General features: G+C 37.9%; 3 protein-coding genes across 5 annotated transcripts in view; 2 read left to right on the top strand and 1 right to left on the bottom strand.

The window, feature by feature from the left end:
* Positions 1–19,518, top strand: part of LOC127956226 (beta/gamma crystallin domain-containing protein 1-like) — a 77,929-nt gene that overhangs the window by 34,011 nt on the left and 24,400 nt on the right. Inside the window, exon 1 of one of the 3 annotated variants that reach the window (XM_052554028.1) lies at positions 17,939–18,176. The exons of 1 other annotated variant lie outside the window; for it this stretch is intronic. In XM_052554028.1, coding sequence (XP_052409988.1) covers positions 18,174–18,176 — 3 coding nt within the window. In that variant the 5' untranslated portion in view covers positions 17,939–18,173. Of the gene's footprint in view, positions 1–17,938; positions 18,177–18,248; positions 18,387–19,518 lie in introns of those variants that run through there. One more of the 3 variants, XM_052554029.1, reaches the window with a different exon arrangement.
* LOC127956266 (protein ripply2-like) lies at positions 2,415–3,412 on the bottom strand. The gene is made up of 3 exons (XM_052554098.1): positions 3,171–3,412; positions 3,028–3,086; positions 2,415–2,726 (listed from the first exon to the last, which is right to left on the bottom strand). Exons 1-3 carry the CDS (start codon positions 3,261–3,263, stop codon positions 2,570–2,572), a joined length of 309 nt encoding a protein of 102 aa, XP_052410058.1. The 5' UTR covers positions 3,264–3,412; the 3' UTR covers positions 2,415–2,569.
* On the top strand, positions 14,595–15,547 carry LOC127956580 (melanocortin-2 receptor accessory protein 2B-like). Its single transcript, XM_052554607.1, has 3 exons — positions 14,595–14,703; positions 14,815–14,914; positions 15,238–15,547. The coding sequence occupies exons 1-3, from the start codon at positions 14,595–14,597 to the stop codon at positions 15,545–15,547; spliced, it is 519 nt and encodes a 172-aa protein (XP_052410567.1).

Raw genomic sequence — 19,518 nt, 5'->3', positions numbered from 1 at the left:
TCCCTGGGAATCCAACCAACAACCTTTTGCGCTGCTAACACAATGCTCTACTGAGCCACAGGAACAATATATATTTATATATATATATAATTCTATATAAATTTATATATATATATATATAATATATAATATATATATAATTCTAATTTGGGGCTAATATGAGGATAATTTTTTGAAAAATGTTTTTTTAAGCAATTTACATAAAAGTGTCCTCATATTAGCTCCAAATTAGAATTATAGAAAGTATAATAATATTATTATAATTATTATTATTATTACAATTTTTTATGAACAAAATTAGCCATAAAATAATTAAATAAATGTTTAATTACAATTGTATTATGTAATCATAATTTTAAAAAAATCATAATTGTATGTTTACAAACAAATTACAAAAATTGGCAGTAGTCTGTTGAATAAATATATATATATAAAAATAGAAATATTTTGCGCATTGTGTCATGCAAAATCATTAGTTTTTTCTTTATTTTTAAAAGAAGGTGGTAATTAAGTTCAATTAAATCTTACATAACAACATGAATATCGTTTGTATGTGCAGGAAAACCTGATCCAGATGTGCTTGAAAATTAAATAAAAATAAAAATACAGATCACTAACTCTCACACACACACTCTCTCACACACTCTCTCTCTCACACACACACACACCTCTGTGTAGCTCACACACTCTCACACAGATCTGAGGTTTATGGGGGGGTCATCACAGAGCAGTCCTGGGGTCAGATAAACCTCTGGACGCTGAGATATGATGAAACAGAGCTCATAACGGCTCAGAAACACACCACACACGAGTTCCCACAGTCACACAACATCTCTAACAGTGTTAAATCACACACTCTCACACACACACTCTCACACACACACACTCACACCTTTCATGGGAGTCTGAGATAAGGCTGGTCAAAAGTTCACCAACACACAGCAAAACATTCTTCACTTCTAAATATTAATTTGATTCTAAAAAATATTTTTTACAGAGCACTGCTTTCAGGGGTTTTATCTATTAAACTAAAACTGTTATTTTTTTATTTTATATTTTAAAATAAAGTTTAAATGAAATGAAATTAAATATAAATATTAGATAAAAAGGTAAAGGACAATTTTGGCTGAAATAAGTTGAAATGAAAAATGACATAAAACTAAATATAAATTTTATATAAATGGTAACGTTTAAAAATCTTTCTTAGTTCTTATAAGTTTATTAAGTGTTATATATTAGACAGACGTGTGAATCTACACACAGCTTTAATGGACACAACAGTTAACACCCTCACACACACACACACACACTTCACACACTCCAACATATTCCCAACACAACACCTCAGTACACACACACACACACACACATGTTCTGCTTTCCCACGGTCACTGATATTCACACATAACTGCAGGAATCACAATCTTTAGATAATTCAATGTTATTTTTAATTTCATAAAGGCTAAACTCACTGCTGTTCAGAACTCTGTGCTCAGTGAGATTCACTTTGAGAAAGAAATAAACACTTTTATTCATCAGTGACACATTCAAAATATCACTTTTATATTAATATCAATATCGATTTGTGTGTGTTACACAGAGAACTGTGTGTTGTGTTTTATGAAGTTGGAAACGGAGTCGAGGATCCAGAATGAGTGTATGTTTTGTAGATCTGGTGTGTGTGGCTTTCAGAAACTGTGTGACAAGGAAAGACTGTGTGTGTGAGCAGATGTCAGATCTGTAATGCTCTCGGAGTGTGTGTGTCTGGGAAAGAGACGGTAAAACAGTGTGGTGTTCAGACATTAACACGTGCATGTGACGCCTGAGCAGGTGTCAAACACACACACACACACACACACACACTGAAACATCTGTCCAGTGAGCTTTCTGAGTAAAGAGAATGTCTCTCAGTCTCAGTTTCATTCAGTGCTGTCTGTATGTTCTATAAAACTGAACCATTAGAGTCTGAATAAAACAGATTAATAACATTTCGATTAGTTTTTAACATTGGTTTGTTCATTTGGCCGACGCCACAGACACAGAAACGTTCAGTGGAAGATATGAGCAGACGTTCATTAAGGAACACTCGTCATCTGCTCTTTAATAATGTTCTCTAAGGGTTAGCGCAGAAACACTAATGGAACGCTTCTGCCTGAAGATGCTTTAAATGTTTCTAGAGAAAAGTTTCAGAGAACGTTCAAAAGTAACGTTCCCATAATGTCCAAGATTTTTTTTTTTTTTTTTTACAACATAGAAAACCTGGATGATTTCAGCTTTCAGACGAATACTGTTTTCATAACTTAATGAGATGATGATTCATGTTTTTCATTTGTTTTTCTGTTAAGACTCACATCAGGATTGCTGACATTGCTTTTCGTCAACCTCGTGATTCAGAGAATGAGCCAAACTAATATTTCAAATATTTATTCATAGGAAATAAGTTACAGCTGGCATGTAGAATAATTTAACATAAATACAAAAAAATAAAATATTTACATGTCAACTTCTAGTTTTATACACATATTCACAACTATGTACATGCATGGACTAAATGAAGTGATGAAGGTCTTCAGCTGAGGTTCTTCTCGTGCTCTTCATCCTCCTCCTCATCCTCGCTCTCTGAGTCCTCACACAGACAGATAGTGGCCTGAACCGGATAACTGCGCAGGAGGACCTCGGCGTCCAGGTACAGGTAATCGAAACAGCGAGATCTGGGCCAGAACAACCTGCAGAAATCAAGAGGAGTCCCACAGATCAGATCACATCTTACACAACACCAGGAACATTAATACAACGCTCGTTCAACATTTAAACATCATTAATAGAATGTTTCAGATGGATGTTCATCTAACGTTCTTTTGTAACATTCCCAGAACGTTTGAAAATGATCACACGCAATCTTCAGCTAACGTTCTTCAAATGTTACAAGTTTCAGGAAGCGGTCAAAAGTAACATTCACGGAATGTTTCAGAATGATACAATGTAATATGTAATAAACCCCTGAAGGTTTAGAAAAGCGGAACTCACTTGACGGGGTGTGTGACCTCAGGCGCTTTCAGGAGCTGCTCAGATGCTCTTTCATAAGGCTGTGGAATACAGAGATCTTTAATACAGAGATCAGTTCATATCATCATCACAAGAACAGTGCGTCTAATAACAGCTGAACGCACCTTCGAAGCGTTGTTTCTGTGGATCCAGGGTCTCCAGGGTCGCGTCGCGCTGGTTTCAGAGCTGAATCCGTGCGTGAAGGGGACTTTCTCCATCGTGTCGGAGGAAAGAGAAGCTGAAGAGTAAACTCTGAGCGGAATGATGCTCGGACTCGACTCTGGGGTCTTTATATAGCTGTGTGCGCGTGCTCGTGCCAAACGGTGCGCTCGCGCGTCGCGTCGCGTCAGGTGCGAGGTCACACTCCCGAACACATGGAGACTTCACACACTTCTGACAGCAGTGAAACCTCGTCTCTCTTTCACACACGCGTTCTTCTGTGTTATTGAGTCCCATTATGTTGATCTGCAAACACAAGTTATATAAATAATATTCCACCGACATTTACTGAAGCAAAGGGTTAAAAAACTGCCCTCGAAATAACCTCGAAACTTTAACTAGAATTAACAAAGTTGTTTGCAAATGTTTTCTCATGAATATTTTGAATGCTTCATTTTGTAAGAGACGAGAGACTTCCTGGATTTGTGTGTAAAAAAAAGGGTTTATACTAAAAGACTTTTCATTCATGTTTGTTTAAAGAGTACGAATTATATTTGCAAAGTATCAATGCATCGCTTTTATGCGTTATTTATTCAATAATTAATAATAAAGACAGTTTGTGCGTTTATTGTATTGTAGCCAAGTATTCTCACGCCAGGTCATGTCTTGTTTAATTCGTAAGGAAAGACATGTTTATGGAGAAAAAAACAATTAAAAAGCAGCTTCACAATAATAAATAGGAAAGTATGAGAATCAATGATGCAAACTTCTCAACTCTTACACAGATTCTAATAGAGTACATACGTTCGTTTAAGTTATTTGGTCTTTAATGATGTTCTCAAATACATTATTTTAATAATATTTTAGTAGTGTTCCCATAATGTTTGCAAAGCAATTAAAACATGTTGACGTTCTCTTAACATTTACATAACCAGGAAAAATCGTTTCCGTTAATGTTTTTATAATGAACTTCTATAATGAGTGTGATCTGCGGTCAGAAACAGCGCTGTCTCAGTGAGTTTGGTGTGGACTCGGCTCTGCTGGAGATGATTAGATGATCTGACTTCATCAGATGGAGAAGTGTGAAGCGGAACATTTGCTCTCAAACACAAACATGACGCGTGCGCGCGCGCGGGGTCATGACCTCTAGAGACCGAGGACGCGTGCTGCAGGGGAGAGGGACACAAACACCTCTGTGAGTATTTATATGAATATCTGAATGTGAGTTTGGCCTGGTTATTGTCTTAAACTGCACGCAGAAAAACACTTTTTCAGATTTTTAGTCAGCTATAATTCCTCACATTATATTCACTCATCAAGTAAATAAAAGGTGTCCACTAGAGGACACTCGTAGACTGAAATATATGTGGAATCTTTTATTCTTCGGGAAACAATGTTGATGAGAACAGAGCATCAGTGTATAGTGCCATAAATATTTGGAAACCTTCATCCAGTAATGTTAATGGGTTATCTGGTATTTAATAATGTTCTCAAGCATTAGCACAGAAACATTATTTATAGACTGCATCGTGTATGGAATGTTCTTTCTGGAACTTGTATGTGGACGTTTGTCTGATGTTTTTTAAATGTTACTGCTTGTTTAAGAACATTCAGAGAAGATTCAAAAGTAACGTTCCTTTATGTTTCAAAAATGATACAATGGAATGTTCCTCCAATGTTTCAGAAAGAAAAAATGTTAACACTATAAAATGTTTAGGGAACATTCAGAAATAACCTTATACTTCATATTATATTCTCAGTTCATGTGTAAAGAGAGAGAGAGAGTGTGTGTGTGTGTGTGTGTGTGTCATATAGAAACAGTAAATAATGACTGAATCATCATTTTTGGATAACTGTTCCTTTAAGGGCAAATCCTTGTAATACCTGTGTCACACCCATGTCATTATACAGAGTTGAGTCTGATATGACACAAAAACAAGAGCACACACACACACACACACACACTCTCTCTCTCTCTCTCTCTCTCTCACACACACACACACACACACACACACACTCTCTCTCTCTCTCTCTCTCTCTCTCTCACACACACACAAACACACACACACTCTCTCTCTCACACACACACACCCACACACACTCTCTCTCACACACACACACACACACACACTCCTAACACTGAAAGCTGTGCTGGTTTGATGTTGTGTTCATGGAGCTGGATCTGTCTCTGTCTCAGAGAATCTTCCCTGTATTTGCATGAGCTCTTATGTGTGTGTTTCAGCGAGGTCACGGACTGAAGATGAGTCATGAAGAGTTTCTCTTGTATTAATGTAATGTTCTGTTCCCTAACAATCTCATAATCTCTGAGACTCACAGGATGTTACATCTGCTGTAGTAATGAGGAAAGAGTTGAAGGATTGCTAGACCTCAGTTTAACTCCTTCTTTTCCTTTCAGCATTGCATTAGGTCCCTTTCCTCACGCATGTCTTCAGAAGACACGTTCATGCTGTTGGTTTTACCTCAGCTCACTGTTTTCACTGCATGATAAGAGCAGCGGGAATAATCTGCTAAATATCTCCATTAGTGTTTAACGGAGGAGTACGGCACATTAGATGTGTGTTAAACTCAGATAAAAGAGCTGTGTGTGGATCTGCTCCGGATCTGGTCAGGGGAACCCCCCCCCCCCCCCCCTCTCTCTCTCTCTCTCTCTCTCTCTCTCTCTCTGTCTCTCTCTCTCTCCCTCTCTCTCTCTCTCTCTCTCTCTCTCTGTTGCATGCTGGGAACGAGTGAACGGAGTTTGGCGTGGGTGAGAGTTGTTGTGGTTGATTGTAACTTTTCTCTTCTTTTTTTCTCTTTCTTGAATTGTGTTTGGTAAAGCAGTATTTTTTTTTCCTCGGCTGACGCCGGTCAGCAAGTGGGGAAAATGGGGACAAATGTGGGTGATTTTTCACAACTGACTATTAGACATGGCTGTAAGTGTATGCCTGATGCGTCTGTGTCGGTAGAAGATTGTTTAGTGGCCGTGAGTGCTGCTGTTGGCGGTGTAAATATCAGATCCGCGTCTCGTATGAACAAGGCCATTGTTATTTTTTTGAGTCAAAGTCAAATGGCAAATGATTTAATTGAGAACGGATTAACGATCAATGAAATGTTTGTGCCTGTTTTGCCTCTGTCGAGCCCATCAAAGAAGATTGTCTTGTCAAATGTACCTCCATTTGTTAAAAATGAGAAATTGGAAGAAATACTCGTGAGATATGGTAAATTAGTGAGTCCCATTAAGATGATTACGCTCGGATGCAAAAATCCCGAACTCAAACATGTAATGTATTTTCGGCGCCAGGTCTTCATGATTCTCAATTCTCACAGTGATCCTTTGAACCTGTCTGTCAAATTAACTATCGAGGGGAAGGATTATACTATTTTTATTAGCTCGGAGTCCATGAAATGTTTTATTTGCGGGGATTTTGGTCACGTCCGGCAGACTTGCCCGAATCGTCATGGAAATAATGGCACTAATGGAGATTTGATTGCTAATGTGGAAAATGACAGGGCGAGACAGGGCACTTCTGATGTAACTGTGGACGCTGTGTCGTTACAACCTCCACAGGCCAGAGCAGAATCCACGCCGATTAGTTTGCCTGAACTACGCGAGGGAAGATCCCTGTTGGGTGATTCCAGCAACAGCGAAGTGCAGATAGCTGAGACGGCGGCCGAACAAAATGACGTAATCACGCAGCCAGAGTTGAGTTCGGAGCAGGTGAATGCGAAAGAGGCGCGTGAGGCCGAATCACCGGGGAATGAGGAACAAATATCTGAGGTAGACCTATGTAATGCTAAAATAAGTACTGATGAATCGATCGATCAGAGTCAAGGAGCGAGTGTTTCACAAGAGGTAATGGATTTAAGTCTACACACGGAGGATTTCGATAAGGATGACGAGGAAATATATGATGAGAATGACGTGACCCAGCAAACATTTGGACGTCTTTTGACCGTTGAAAAGACGTCCATCCGAGACGTCCCGTCATGGTTGAAAAATAGTTCCAAAATGAAAGTTGAACCGACGTCTTTGACGTCTTCTAGACGTGAACTGCACGTCTTTTCTGCACGTCCCTGGATGTCTAAATGTGTCGTCTTCTGGACGTCTAAATGCGTCGATTTCTGGACGTCGTTGTCTTCTGGATTTTTAAATGCGTTGCTGCATATTTTAAGTGTATGTATATATAAGCCTGCATATAAAATAATCCCACACCCACTGTGTAACATCGTGAAAGGCAATCAATTATGTCTTGAGGTTTAAAACATCTTGACAAAAGTTCAAGATTGGTCCAGTCAGACATGAACGTTCATAAAACATCTTAATCACGTGTACATCACTAACAATAACACATTATTTGTGGACATATGCAAACAAAGAAGCATGTTCTGATTTAGCACACTTTGTTTTTGAACAGTTTAGCATCTGTTAACCAAACTAAAACACTAATTACAAAATACTGAATTATTATATAAAGAGAAAATTCTTTCATTTACTCACCCTCATGTTTCAAACCTGTATACCTTTTCTTTGTTCTTACCATATTGTTTTCATGTTTGCTTTACTGGGACAATGACAAATAAGAATCTTAAAGATGATAATATATTTAAAAATTAGTTTTTCAATGTTATCTTTGTATCCATTGTGGATTTCTGAAATAAGTTTACAGGTCTAACATTTTTTTCATCAGCAATATGATTTAATGAGGGGCATCACTGAATAAAGAGTGCTGAAATACTCAATCTTAAAGTGCATTATTATTGTTAAAAATTTATATTTGCAGTTTTGGTTTATTAATGTTTTTAATATATAATATAAATCAATATTAATTGCATTTATTTTAAAATACTTTAATCATATAATATTAAGAATATTATTAATATTTGAACATGTGGCATAAACACCTTGCAGGAGCCATTGTTGTCTTGTGACAAGAAAATCATAAAACATAAGATCCTCATCATAAAATATGTTTGAAATCATTGCTATTTATGAAATCAAAGTGGTGTAAATGATTTTAAACGGTATAGAACCAACATTTATTCAAATATTACATTTCTGAGAATGTTTTCTACTAGAATGTTAAAAGATGGTTTCTTTTTATCAATTCTTTATTAATCTTGTCATTGACTTACACAGTTGTCTTATAAACACAAAGATATTTGGAAGAATGTTTGTAACCAAGCAGATCTCACAAACCATTAACTGCCACTGTAGGAAAAATTATTATGATCGTAACATGAGGGTGAGAAAATTATGACTATTTTCATTTTTGTATGAACTATCCCTTAAACAAACTACAGTTGTTTGGCTCATTTCTTGTAACCTCCACCCCCATCTCTTCCCGTAGCAAGCTTCAGGTGTTCTGCCATTGCTACATCCCATTCAGAGTCTCCACCTCTTCACAGCATCTGAGGCAAGAGAATACATTTCTTTTTAAAATAAATAAAATAAAACATTTGAGATAAATGACATGCACTTATTTTCAAAATATCTTTATGGTCTACCGCTAAAAAAAAAAAAAAAAAAAAACTTGGACCAAGATGAAACATTAGGAAAAAAAGGTAATCAACAAGAATTAGATTTTATTTGTATTGTACAAAAGGTGTAATGCTTTAATGTGATGCCCTTGAGAAACACTCACAGTGTAACCGTGAGAAAGTGAACAGGACATTTCTGATAAGACAGGAGAGCTGTGATGTCCCCTGAATAATTAATTAAAGCGTACCAATAAAAATTCCATCAATATAAGTAACTTTTAGCCTTCTAACTTTAGCTAATTTTAGCCATACTCAGTGAATTTCAGTTGACAACGTGGGCATCATTTATCTCGGTTCCTTCGTGTCAAACAAGTAAAACTCAAGCACGTTATTCAAATAATACAAAATGTACTTACCCCACAGTAGATTTTATGTAATTTATATCGACACATCTCCCTCCAAGAGTCCTCTTCGAGTCCTCTCTTCCTCGTGGTGGTTGCCTGCTTGATGTACCGGAACTTCCGGAAGGGAACTTCCGGAAGAAAGCGAGATCTCGCGAGATAATCTATCCTATCGCGGGATTTTGTGATATCACGAAATATATCAGTATGTTTTGTGTCTACATCTTGGCAGCACCGTTTTGGCAATTACATCCAACTCAGACCGAAATTGTGACCGGGTATATATCTGTTTTACATGTGTATGCATAGACTCAATAAAAATAATAACAAATACATAAAACAGGTTGAAATAATGACTAAATTGCAGCATTGCTTTGCAATCACTTAACCACACTGGGCTCTTTTTGATTATAATTTTTTTTTAAAGATAAAGTGAATATATTTACTTTGTATATATATATATATATTTTTTTTTTTTTTTCCTGCTAGTCTTGCTTGGACATTTTTTCACAAACCATGACGAGACGTGTAAAAGACGTCAGTGGACGTCTATTCACAACCTCTTTAAAACCTCTTAAAAACTACTTGGTGCACTTTAATTAAATATTGCAGTATTAATCAAGGTGTAAGCACAGCTTTTGCATATTCCACAAGGATTTCACAGAGGGTCATGATGGACGTGTAACGAACGTGTAAATGACGTCCCTAGGTGACGTCCTCTCACAACCGATTCACAACGTGGGTAAATTTTGAACTACACATATCTAAAAGTCAAAAAAACAATTATACATGAAACCCCATAGAACTATAAACGTGTACAAACATATCTGAATGCATTTTTAGGAAATGTTCTGTGTTACATATTTCTACCGATTTATGCCGTCCTACCGCGACTATTTTTGGCCGGCCACACGACGTCGCCGTCGGACCAATGTTTGCTGGGGATGGACTCGGAAAATACTTCTGAAGGTAAGACTAAGTTGTATTCATTACAGCAGATTAATGCTTTCCTTGACAATACAAAAGGGCTTCGTAAGATCAGTATTGAGTCATACTTTCCAGATTTAAAACTGTTTCTCAGTTCTTGTACCATAGCTATGCGGAAGACAAACTTTGATGAGCTTGATAGACCAAAACGGTACCGCCTTAAAAAGATTCTCTGTAATGTAAGAAGTATATTGCTTTTGCAAGGTAAGAAGTGAGATGGTTTGGATGCATTTTTATGTTTGCTTTCTTCTTCTTTTCATGACATCCTTGAGATTTGGTTCTTTAAATATTAATGGGTGTTGTGATGCTGTTAAAAGGTTTAGTCTTTTTGAATATATTATGATTAAGAGGGCAAGTATAGTTTTTCTTCAAGAAACTCATACAGATTCAAATAATCAAGTACAGTGGTTGAGTGAATGGAAGGGGCAGGCTATACTAAGTCATGGTTCTAGTGTTAGTGCAGGGGTTGCTGTTCTCTTTGGATCAGAATATAAGCAACAACCTGTTAGTGTTTTTGAATTGGTTCCTGGTCGAATGTTGCGTGTTGATGTGACGATTCATGGACTACATTTTTCGTTATTTAATGTGTACGCCCCAAATATTGGTTCAGAGCGAACTCTATTCTTTAGAAAACTAAAGACTGCTCTTAGTGATGTATCGCATGATAAAATTGTTGTTCTGGCTGGGGATTTTAATTGTACTATAAACCACACTTTAGATAGGAACCATGAGGAACCACATAGCCAGTCGTCAGATGAACTTAAAAATGTGATAAATTATCATTGTCTTGTGGATGTGTGGAGAGAAGCTTTCCCTCTGACTAAACAATATACCTGGATGAAAGTAAACTCTAATATGATATCTGGAGCCCGACTTGATAGGATTTATGTGCAGAAAAGCGTTAGGGGTAAATTTTATAATAGCTGTATTTTTCCCACTGCTCTATCTGATCATCATTATACGTCTGTTGAAGTTTCTGTCGCACAGAGCACTTTTACGCACTCTTTTTGGAAATTTAATATTAGACTGTTACAAGATCACAATTTTGTGCACTCTTTCACCCTTTTCTGGGAAACCTGGAGAGAGAGAAAAATGCTATACAAGTCCCTAAGTCAGTGGTGGGATATTGGCAAAATACAAATTAAACTTTTTTGTCAGAGTTATACCGCCTATAATAAAGGTATTTTGGAAAGTACATTGAAAAAGCTTGAACAAGATATTCTTTACACTGAGGATAAAATGGATGAGGTGGACACTGCCGAACAACTTGAAAGGAATAAATTTTTCTTACGGAATCTTTTGGAAGAAAGGGCCCAAGAGACACTTATCCGTGCCAGGTTTACCTCCTTTAATAACATGGATGCGCCGACATCTACATTTTTTAGTCTGGAGAAAAAAACTGTGAATAAGAAGACTTTATGTCATTTGAAACTTCCAGGAGGAGGAGAAGTGACTGACGATCGTGGAATAATGTCCTATGCTTTATCTTTTTATGAGAATCTATATAAGGCGGAACCCTGTGAAGATGAAATGGCTGACATGCTTCTTCAAGATTTACCTCAACTTGCGGAAGAAGAGAAATCTAGACTTGATCAGCCTTTGACTTTTGATGAGATGACAGTAGCTGTTCATGAACTTTCTTCAGGAAAAGTACCAGGATTGGATGGACTAAATGCAGAATTTTATAAACAGTTTTGGCCGGTGATTGGAAGGGACTTGTTTTCTGTCTTCTTGGAGTGTCTGGAAAGAGGAACATTGTCTGTGAGCCTTCGGAGGGCTGTGATAACTTTATTACCTAAGAAGGGGGATCTTGGAGACATCAAAAATTGGCGTCCTGTGTCATTGCTCGGAGCTGATTACAAGATCTTTTCCAAAGCTTTAACTAATAGACTTAAACGTTGCATATCTTCAGTGATTCATGAAGATCAATCTTACTGTATCCCAGATCGGTCCATTTTTAACAATCTTTTTCTGGTTCGAGACCTGATTTCCTTTGCCAAGGTGTATAAACTTGATGTAGGTTTTGTTTCTTTGGACCAGGAGAAAGCCTTCGATCGAATTGATCATGGCTTTCTTTTTAAATGTTTTGATGCTTTTGGTTTTGGTCCATCATTTATTTCCTATGTTAAGCTGTTGTACACGGATGTATATAGTTTATTGAAAATAAATGGCACTCTATCGAGACCATTTTTAGTTGGCAGGGGTATACGACAAGGCTGCGGTGTCTCAGGTATTTTATACAAGATTGCTATTGAACCACTCATGGCAGTTCTGAGACATCAGTTAAGTGGGATTTCCACAGTGTGCTCTTCTGGCACAGATTTTGCAACAGTTAAATTAAGCGCATATGCTGATGATGTTACTTTAGTAATAAGATCAAATGAAGATGTTAAGAAAATGATATCATCACTGAATATCTATCAGAGGGCCTCTTCTTCAAGAATAAATTGGCATAAGAGTGCAACTTTTTTGCTGGGCAAATGGGAAAACGGAGGTCCGCCAGTACTTCCTGAGCACTGTTCTTGGAGCTTGGAAGGGTTTAAAATGCTTGGGGTTTTCTTGGGGAAAGAGCGTTATATGGAGAAGAATTGGGAAGGTCTAATTGATAAAGTGTCTGGCCGTTTACACAAGTGGAGGTGGATTCTCCCTCAACTATCTTATAGGGGTAGAGTGCTTATTATTAATAATTTGGCAGCATCTATGCTGTGGCATAGGTTAAATGTACTCGATCCACCAAAAATCCTATTACAACATCTGCAGAAGATTTTAGTTAATTTTTTTTGGGACGGCCATCATTGGCTTCCCCCTGCAATTCTTTACTTGCCAGTTAATGAAGGAGGTCAGGGGATGATCGATTTGGCAGGCAAAGTGAAAGCTATGAGGCTAAAAGTTGCTCAGACTTTACTTTATGATAGGGAGCTTTCCACACCGTGGGTGTCATTTGGCTTGGCTTTGCTTAGAACTTTTGGTGGTTTTTCCCTTGACAAACAATTGTTTTTGATGTTCCAGTATAGTTGGAGTTTTAAACCTGATGTGAAATTCTATGCTTCCGTTTTAAATTCCTGGACTGTTCTTAAGGGATTTAGACGAGAGAATCACCATTTTGGTCTGAATGAACCACTGTTTTATAACCCCTATCTTAATGGCAATGTTTGCACGTCTAACATCATTGTTAAAACATTTATGGAAAAGGGTTTGACAAAAGTTGCACATTTGATCGATATTGATTCCAGAAAATGGAGACCAACAATGGAAATTTGTGAACAAGTGGGATTCAGGTCTGTGAGGATGGTAGAACATTTCATATGCAGTCTGAAAGCTGTTTTTCCTTCTCAATTCCAACATTTTGTCAATTGTCTTCTGTCAGGTGAATTGATGCAATGTTCCTTCCCTAAGTTATTTGTGTCCCCAAAGGGTTGCACAGATGGTGACCAAGAGGGGAAGTTGTTGAAGTTCAAGGGGCTACAAGAGATTGATTTTAAAGCTGCTGGAAAAACAAAGTTTTATCAGATGTGTGTAAAGGCTGATCATTTTGAAGATATTAATCGTAGATGTGATACAAAGTGGAAGGAACATCTAATGGTTTCTGATGATCTTTCTCCTTCTTGGAGGTTACTGTATAAAGGTCCACTCCCAAAACGCTCTGGGGATTTGCAGTGGAGAATATTGCACTGTGTGTTACCTACAAATAGCTTTGTCTCTAAGTTCAATATGTCTGTTTCATCACCTTGTCTTTTTTGTACTAAACCAGAGACTGTGTTTCATGTTTTTGCTGAATGTTCCAGGCTAGGACCACTATTTAAAGTATTGGAAAGAATACTCGGGAATTTAGGTTTTTGTTTTAATAAGATAATTTTTATTTATGGCTGTAAGTATTCAAAAACACACAAAGAACAGTGTATTTTGGCAAATTTTATAGTTGGACAAGCTAAATTAGCCATTTGGAAGACATGTAGAATGGCAATTGAGGGGAAAAACGTAAATGCACTGCTGATTTTTACTGCTTTGGTTGAATCAAGGATCAGGGTGGAACATAAATATTATCAAAGTACAAAGAATTTACTTGCATTTGAGTTTAAATGGTGTGTAAATGGTGCTATATTGTCAATATGTGAAGATGAGACTATAATGTTTAACTGGTAATGTTTGTTTACTTATTTTTGTATGTATTTAATATTTATTTATCATATACATTTATATATTTTATATGGTTTTTGGTTTTGTCTCTGCATATATGCATGTTGTGTCAGTATGTCTGAATGAGTAGAACATATTTTATCATAGTAGTTTAGGAAATGTTTAAATAAAGAGTTGTAAAAAGTCAAGTCTCTCTCTCCTCTCTCTCTCTCTCTCTCTCTCTCTCTCTCTCTCTCTCTCTCTCTCTCTCTCTCTCCTCTGTAGGTGGGTGTTTGTGATTTCCTGAATCTCGTGGCGTATGAAGAGAAGGACAGACTCAAAGCAGACGCATGCAGTGAAGATGCTCTGATTCTCTCTCATCAGGATGCGTTTGAACTCTGCTGAAACATGAGTGAATATTCAAACCAGAGTCAGTCCGGCAGCGATTATGAATGGCATTATGAGTATTATGATGAAGAGAAAACCATGTCCTTCGAGGGACTGAGAGCCAACAGATGTGAGTATGTTCACTGTTCAGACAGACTGTGTGTGTGCGTGTGTGTGTGTGTGTGTGTGTGTGTGTATGAGTGTGTATGAGTGTGTTCTAAACGCTGCTTTTTTTCGTCAGACTCTATTGTGATTGGTTTCTGGGTCGGACTGGCCGTGTTTGTCATCTTCATGTTCTTTGTTTTGACGCTGCTGACCAAAACAGTAGCTCCACATCCAGAGTGAGTAAAACACACACACACACACACTCAAACACACGCACACACACACACACACACACACACACACACACACACACGCATGCACACAAACACACACACACATGCACACACGCACACACACACACAAACACACACACACACACATTATTAAATACATGTGCATAGCATTTGATATTTTAGGATTTTAATGATAGACATGAGAGTTTATATTCAAATCTTTGACTTTTGGACTTTCACAACATTGTTCAGATCTAAAGTTTTTAGTAAGACACTTTAAACTAAACACAAATATCAATGCAGTCTGTCTGTGTTTCTGATCCCAGTGGAAAGCATCATGGTCTATCTGACTGTGTGCTGGAGCTCAGCGGCTCTCAGGCGTTTTCTCTCCCGCCGCTGCCGGACCAATCACATTCCCTCTTTCACTTCAACATCCACGAGGAGGCCGTCAGAGACACAGTGATTGGCCGAGCGAGGTGTTGTGGGCGGGGCCCCGGGGATGAGCACGTCCTCTCCGACTCCCACATTCCAAACTTTGTGAGCTCCGAGCAGTGCTCCAGCATCGGGAACGATGACTTCCTGCTGTGTGAGCTGCCAATCATCACAGACAGCCAATCAGCTGCTCCGAAGAGCTAAGATCCTCTGATGTCATCAGACACTAACACACTGAGTTTTTTTATTATTATTATTATTATTATTTTCTCTTGAGGACTATATTTGAACATCTTTTATGTGCATTGTCTTATTCCGGTCAGTACTAAATGAACATAATATGCGTTTTGTACGATCCCTCTTATTTTGTTAAAATAATGAACATTTTGCAGATTCTGAAAGAGGGGTGTAAACTTTTGAGCTCGACTGTGTGTTTATAACAGTCGCTGTTTCTTCTGAGGAAAGATGAGAGACGTCTTGTGTCTCTGGAGTAAACACCACAGTTAACGATTCTAATGACCCCCAAACACATGGGGAGCAGTGCAAAGCATTCTGGGTAAGAGAACCAGATCTCACAGGTCTGTGATGAGCGTAATGGCACAGAGGAGGAAAAAGAGGAAAGGTTGTTTCCTTGGAGACGAGAGTAATGTGTTCTAACAGAACATTCCTATCGCTCTTATATGAACATGTGAGAGAAGTGTGTGTAGGAGAGTGTTTCGCTCTATTCTGCAAAAATATATCAGATAAAGCTTTGAGATTTAACCTTGGTTTTTCTTTCTTATGGAAATAAAGCAAAATCATAAGAAACAAAAATGATGGAGCTTGGTTAATTTAGATGTGAATGTTGCTCAGAGAAAGTTCAAGATCACTGAGCATTTATAATCTTCAGAATAAAACACAGAAGAAGCACACACACACACACACTCACACACAGATACACTCGCTCACACACTCACACACACACACACACACACACAGGGATGGGCAGTATTTCAGATACATGTATTTAAAATACGTATTTGAAATACAAAATACTATTTTATATTTTAAAGCCTTTGGAAAAAATCAAATGTAATTTGTATTTAAATACATTCAAGACGAGTATTTTTGTATTTTCTAAATACTCCAAATACTTTGAGCGAGTCATCCTCTTTATCAGAGTGCTGTTTTCATGCATCAACCCCAACCTTCATCCACGTGAGCCGCAGCTGTGCAACTTTCCTGGAATAAAGTGAGGAAGTGCTACTTGTTGATTAAAGTAGCTTGTCACAGTATTTTGTATTTGTATTTTAAATACATTTCCATGTATATACGCCCATCTCTGCACTCACACAGACACACACACACACACACACACACACTCATTCAATTAGCAGCGAACATTCGAAAGACAAATAAACTGTTTCAGAAATGCAATTCTTGACTCTGGGCAGCTGTGCCGCAGTTGTGTCGCCAGCAGATGGCGCTCGCGCTGCTAAAGCGCTCTGTGAGTGTGTGTGTGTGTGTGTGTGTGTGTGTGTGTGTGTGAGTGTGTGTGATGTGAAGCCATCAGGGACTCTACACACAGCCCAGCATGAAAAGTGTTTAACTAGAAGCTGAATGAAGGGACTGATCCAGTAGAAGCCAGATCACATCTCGTCTGACTGCTGGAATATAAACGCTTCAGTGAAACGAGGTTCAGCTGAGATCTGCCCAGAGTTTGTGTTTGCTGGTGGCACAGACTCATCTGGATCACATTTCAGAAGCAGCAACCCAATATGTGCACGCGTTACGACACACTCCCAGAATGCTGAGCGCCACAAACACTCGGGAAACACATTAAAGCTGAATTATCCTCTCTTGAACGTGACTGTACAGACAGACATATGATGAGGAACGACTTTAACATCATCTTTAGAAGAACAGTTCAGGGCCAGACATTGTTAGATTCATAACGGGAACGGACTCTTATATTTACATAGTGTGTGGGAAAATGCAAATGTTTTTGCAGAGACAAAGTATAAACAAATAACATCACAATAAACATAAAACAGTCAAAATATCAAACACAAAGACAAGTATAAAATACAATCTAAAAAAAACCCTCAAATATGCAATGCTCAGATGCAGAACAGAAGATCCACCAATCCATTTACATCACGAACATTAAACATGCTTTTATTATTGAAGCACTCATGTAGTTCATGTGTTTAGTGGATTGATGTCCAGTCGTATAGCCACCTCTCCTACGAATATCAGACTGAGGTTAGCAGCTAAACACAAACAATTCCATCTCTTTCTTATCTTTTTATTATTTAATCTGCAAAAACAAGCTTCTTAAGATGTTGAAGGTTCTTTATGGAACCATTAAGACAAAAAGGCATCATGAAGCACCTTTATTTTTAAGAGTGCATGTGTAGTTTTTCTTTATATTCCTCTTGGAGGTGTAATCATCGGAAAGCAATAACCTTTGTTAAAGATAAACCTGTTTGTCATCAAGTCAAAGCAAGTCCCCACAGACTTTGAGATTCTTTTGATGTGTTTCTCTGCTCATTAAAGCACTTAGACCCTGGCGTCAATGCCAAAGTCTAACTGTGGGTGTGGAGGCCTTGCATACATTAATAATTCAGTGTGTGTGTGTGTGTGTGTGTGTGTCGTCAGACCGCAGCCGTTACACAACAGTCGTCACACCTGTCGTGTTCTCTGTCCTCACACAGATCCACCTGCTCCTCTAACAGCAGGAGAAACGCTCACATTATTATATAACAGAGGAATCAGATGAGATTCGTTCAGAAGAGTTGATCTCTGTGGTTCAGGATCAGCCGAGGTTCTTCTGCTGAGCTGCTGGATCATGGTAAGCTGGCACGTTTCTCTGGTCAGAATGGGTTTGTGAAGTGTGTGTGACTCGCTCTGAACAGGTCTGTACTCGAGAAGGAAAGGTGTGGGTGTGACGCTCAGGTAAATAATTAGCGTAGACCTTCTAGTTTCTCTTTCTTTACACGAGAAGCCCAGCATCAGCTCCATCTCTCCAGTGAACACACACTCTTCTCTCTGAAGACCGGCCGTGAGTCTCTCTGCATTTCTATTAATTATGGACGAGGAGAATGAATGAATGCATGCTTGGATCTGGGCTAAATATCTTGATTACCATCATTTGCAAATAATAACACTTCTATTGGAAGCAGGTTTCACTTACGCTTTCAGCTGCACTTCTCTTTAGTTATAAAAACTTGTGAGCGTAGTTGCATGTTAGAACCTCGTTTAAAGTTTGCATAAATACAAAAACTTTTACTATTTATAGCCTATTTACTATTTATCTACTACTTTTTTATCTTTTTTTTTTTTTTTTACCTTAAACATTTATTTGTACCGAACACTAAAATGTTCAGTTTATTAGCTGTGACTTGAATGTTATTTAAAGATTGCAAAAATCTTTATCACAACTTTATATTTTAGTTTAAATCTTAAATGTAGCATTATTTGAATGTTTATTTTAAGAACATTAAAATGTCCAGTTTTTTTGTCGTCATTACATTATTTAAAGCTATAAATGAAATGTTTCTATTAACATTTTCACCCACATGTTTATTGTAAGAATAAGTCTATATTTTTCTCTCATGATTAGAACGTTACTTAAAGGTGATAGCAAACGTTTTTTTTTGTTTTTTTGAAACGAGAGGGGATTGGAAGGTGTTTTTTCGTTTGTTTGTTTTTGCAAGTGAATCTACACTAAGCATGCATCATAATGAAAAAAAAAACATTCAAGAGAGAGTTCAAGCGCTGTTGTGGAGTGTGTGTGTGTGTGTGTGTGTGTGAGACTCTCTTCTGGAGCTCAGAATCGCATCTGAAGGCTCTCTGAATGAGCTCTTGTTCTCTGTGTTAGACTCTCTTCATCTGATCCTCTGAAACCCAATCCAGCTCTGCCTCTGTCTCCGCGCGCTCCCGCGGCGCGCGAATAATTAACGCTCGCGCTCGTGAGTGACGCGCGTCTGATCGCTCGCGTGGATCTGGATCTTCTCGGGACTGGATCAGTAACAGCTCGTGAGTTTCTCTCAAGAGTTCGGATCTAGAATGTCATTTTAGAACAACCTAGAAATACTTTAGAGTCTTTTGCTGCGTTTTTAACTGTTCACAGTAATGAAGTGTTCAGATCAGAGAGAAAACACTTCGCTTAAGTTTATTAGACAAAAAGTCAA

The sequence above is a fragment of the Carassius gibelio genome, chromosome B4 (genome assembly GCF_023724105.1).
Source record: "Carassius gibelio isolate Cgi1373 ecotype wild population from Czech Republic chromosome B4, carGib1.2-hapl.c, whole genome shotgun sequence".
NCBI lineage: Eukaryota > Metazoa > Chordata > Actinopteri > Cypriniformes > Cyprinidae > Carassius > Carassius gibelio.
The sequence above is the reverse complement of the archived record's forward strand: the minus strand, read 5'-3'. Positions and strand labels throughout refer to the sequence as shown.

Excerpts from the sequence above, each read along its gene's own strand:
- LOC127956266 (XM_052554098.1), bottom strand. The coding sequence starts at position 3,263 with ATGGAGAAAGTCCCCTTCACGCACGGATTCAGCTCTGAAACCAGCGCG. Across the intron at positions 3,087-3,170 it reads ACAGAAACAACGCTTCGAAG|CCTTATGAAAGAGCATCTGA; the intron begins GTGCGTTCAGCT and ends TGTATTCCACAG. Across the intron at positions 2,727-3,027 it reads GAGGTCACACACCCCGTCAA|GTTGTTCTGGCCCAGATCTC; the intron begins GTGAGTTCCGCT and ends TGATTTCTGCAG.
- LOC127956580 (XM_052554607.1), top strand. The coding sequence starts at position 14,595 with ATGAGTGAATATTCAAACCAGAGTCAGTCCGGCAGCGATTATGAATGG. Across the intron at positions 14,704-14,814 it reads GGGACTGAGAGCCAACAGAT|ACTCTATTGTGATTGGTTTC; the intron begins GTGAGTATGTTC and ends TTTTTTCGTCAG. Across the intron at positions 14,915-15,237 it reads ACAGTAGCTCCACATCCAGA|TGGAAAGCATCATGGTCTAT; the intron begins GTGAGTAAAACA and ends TTCTGATCCCAG.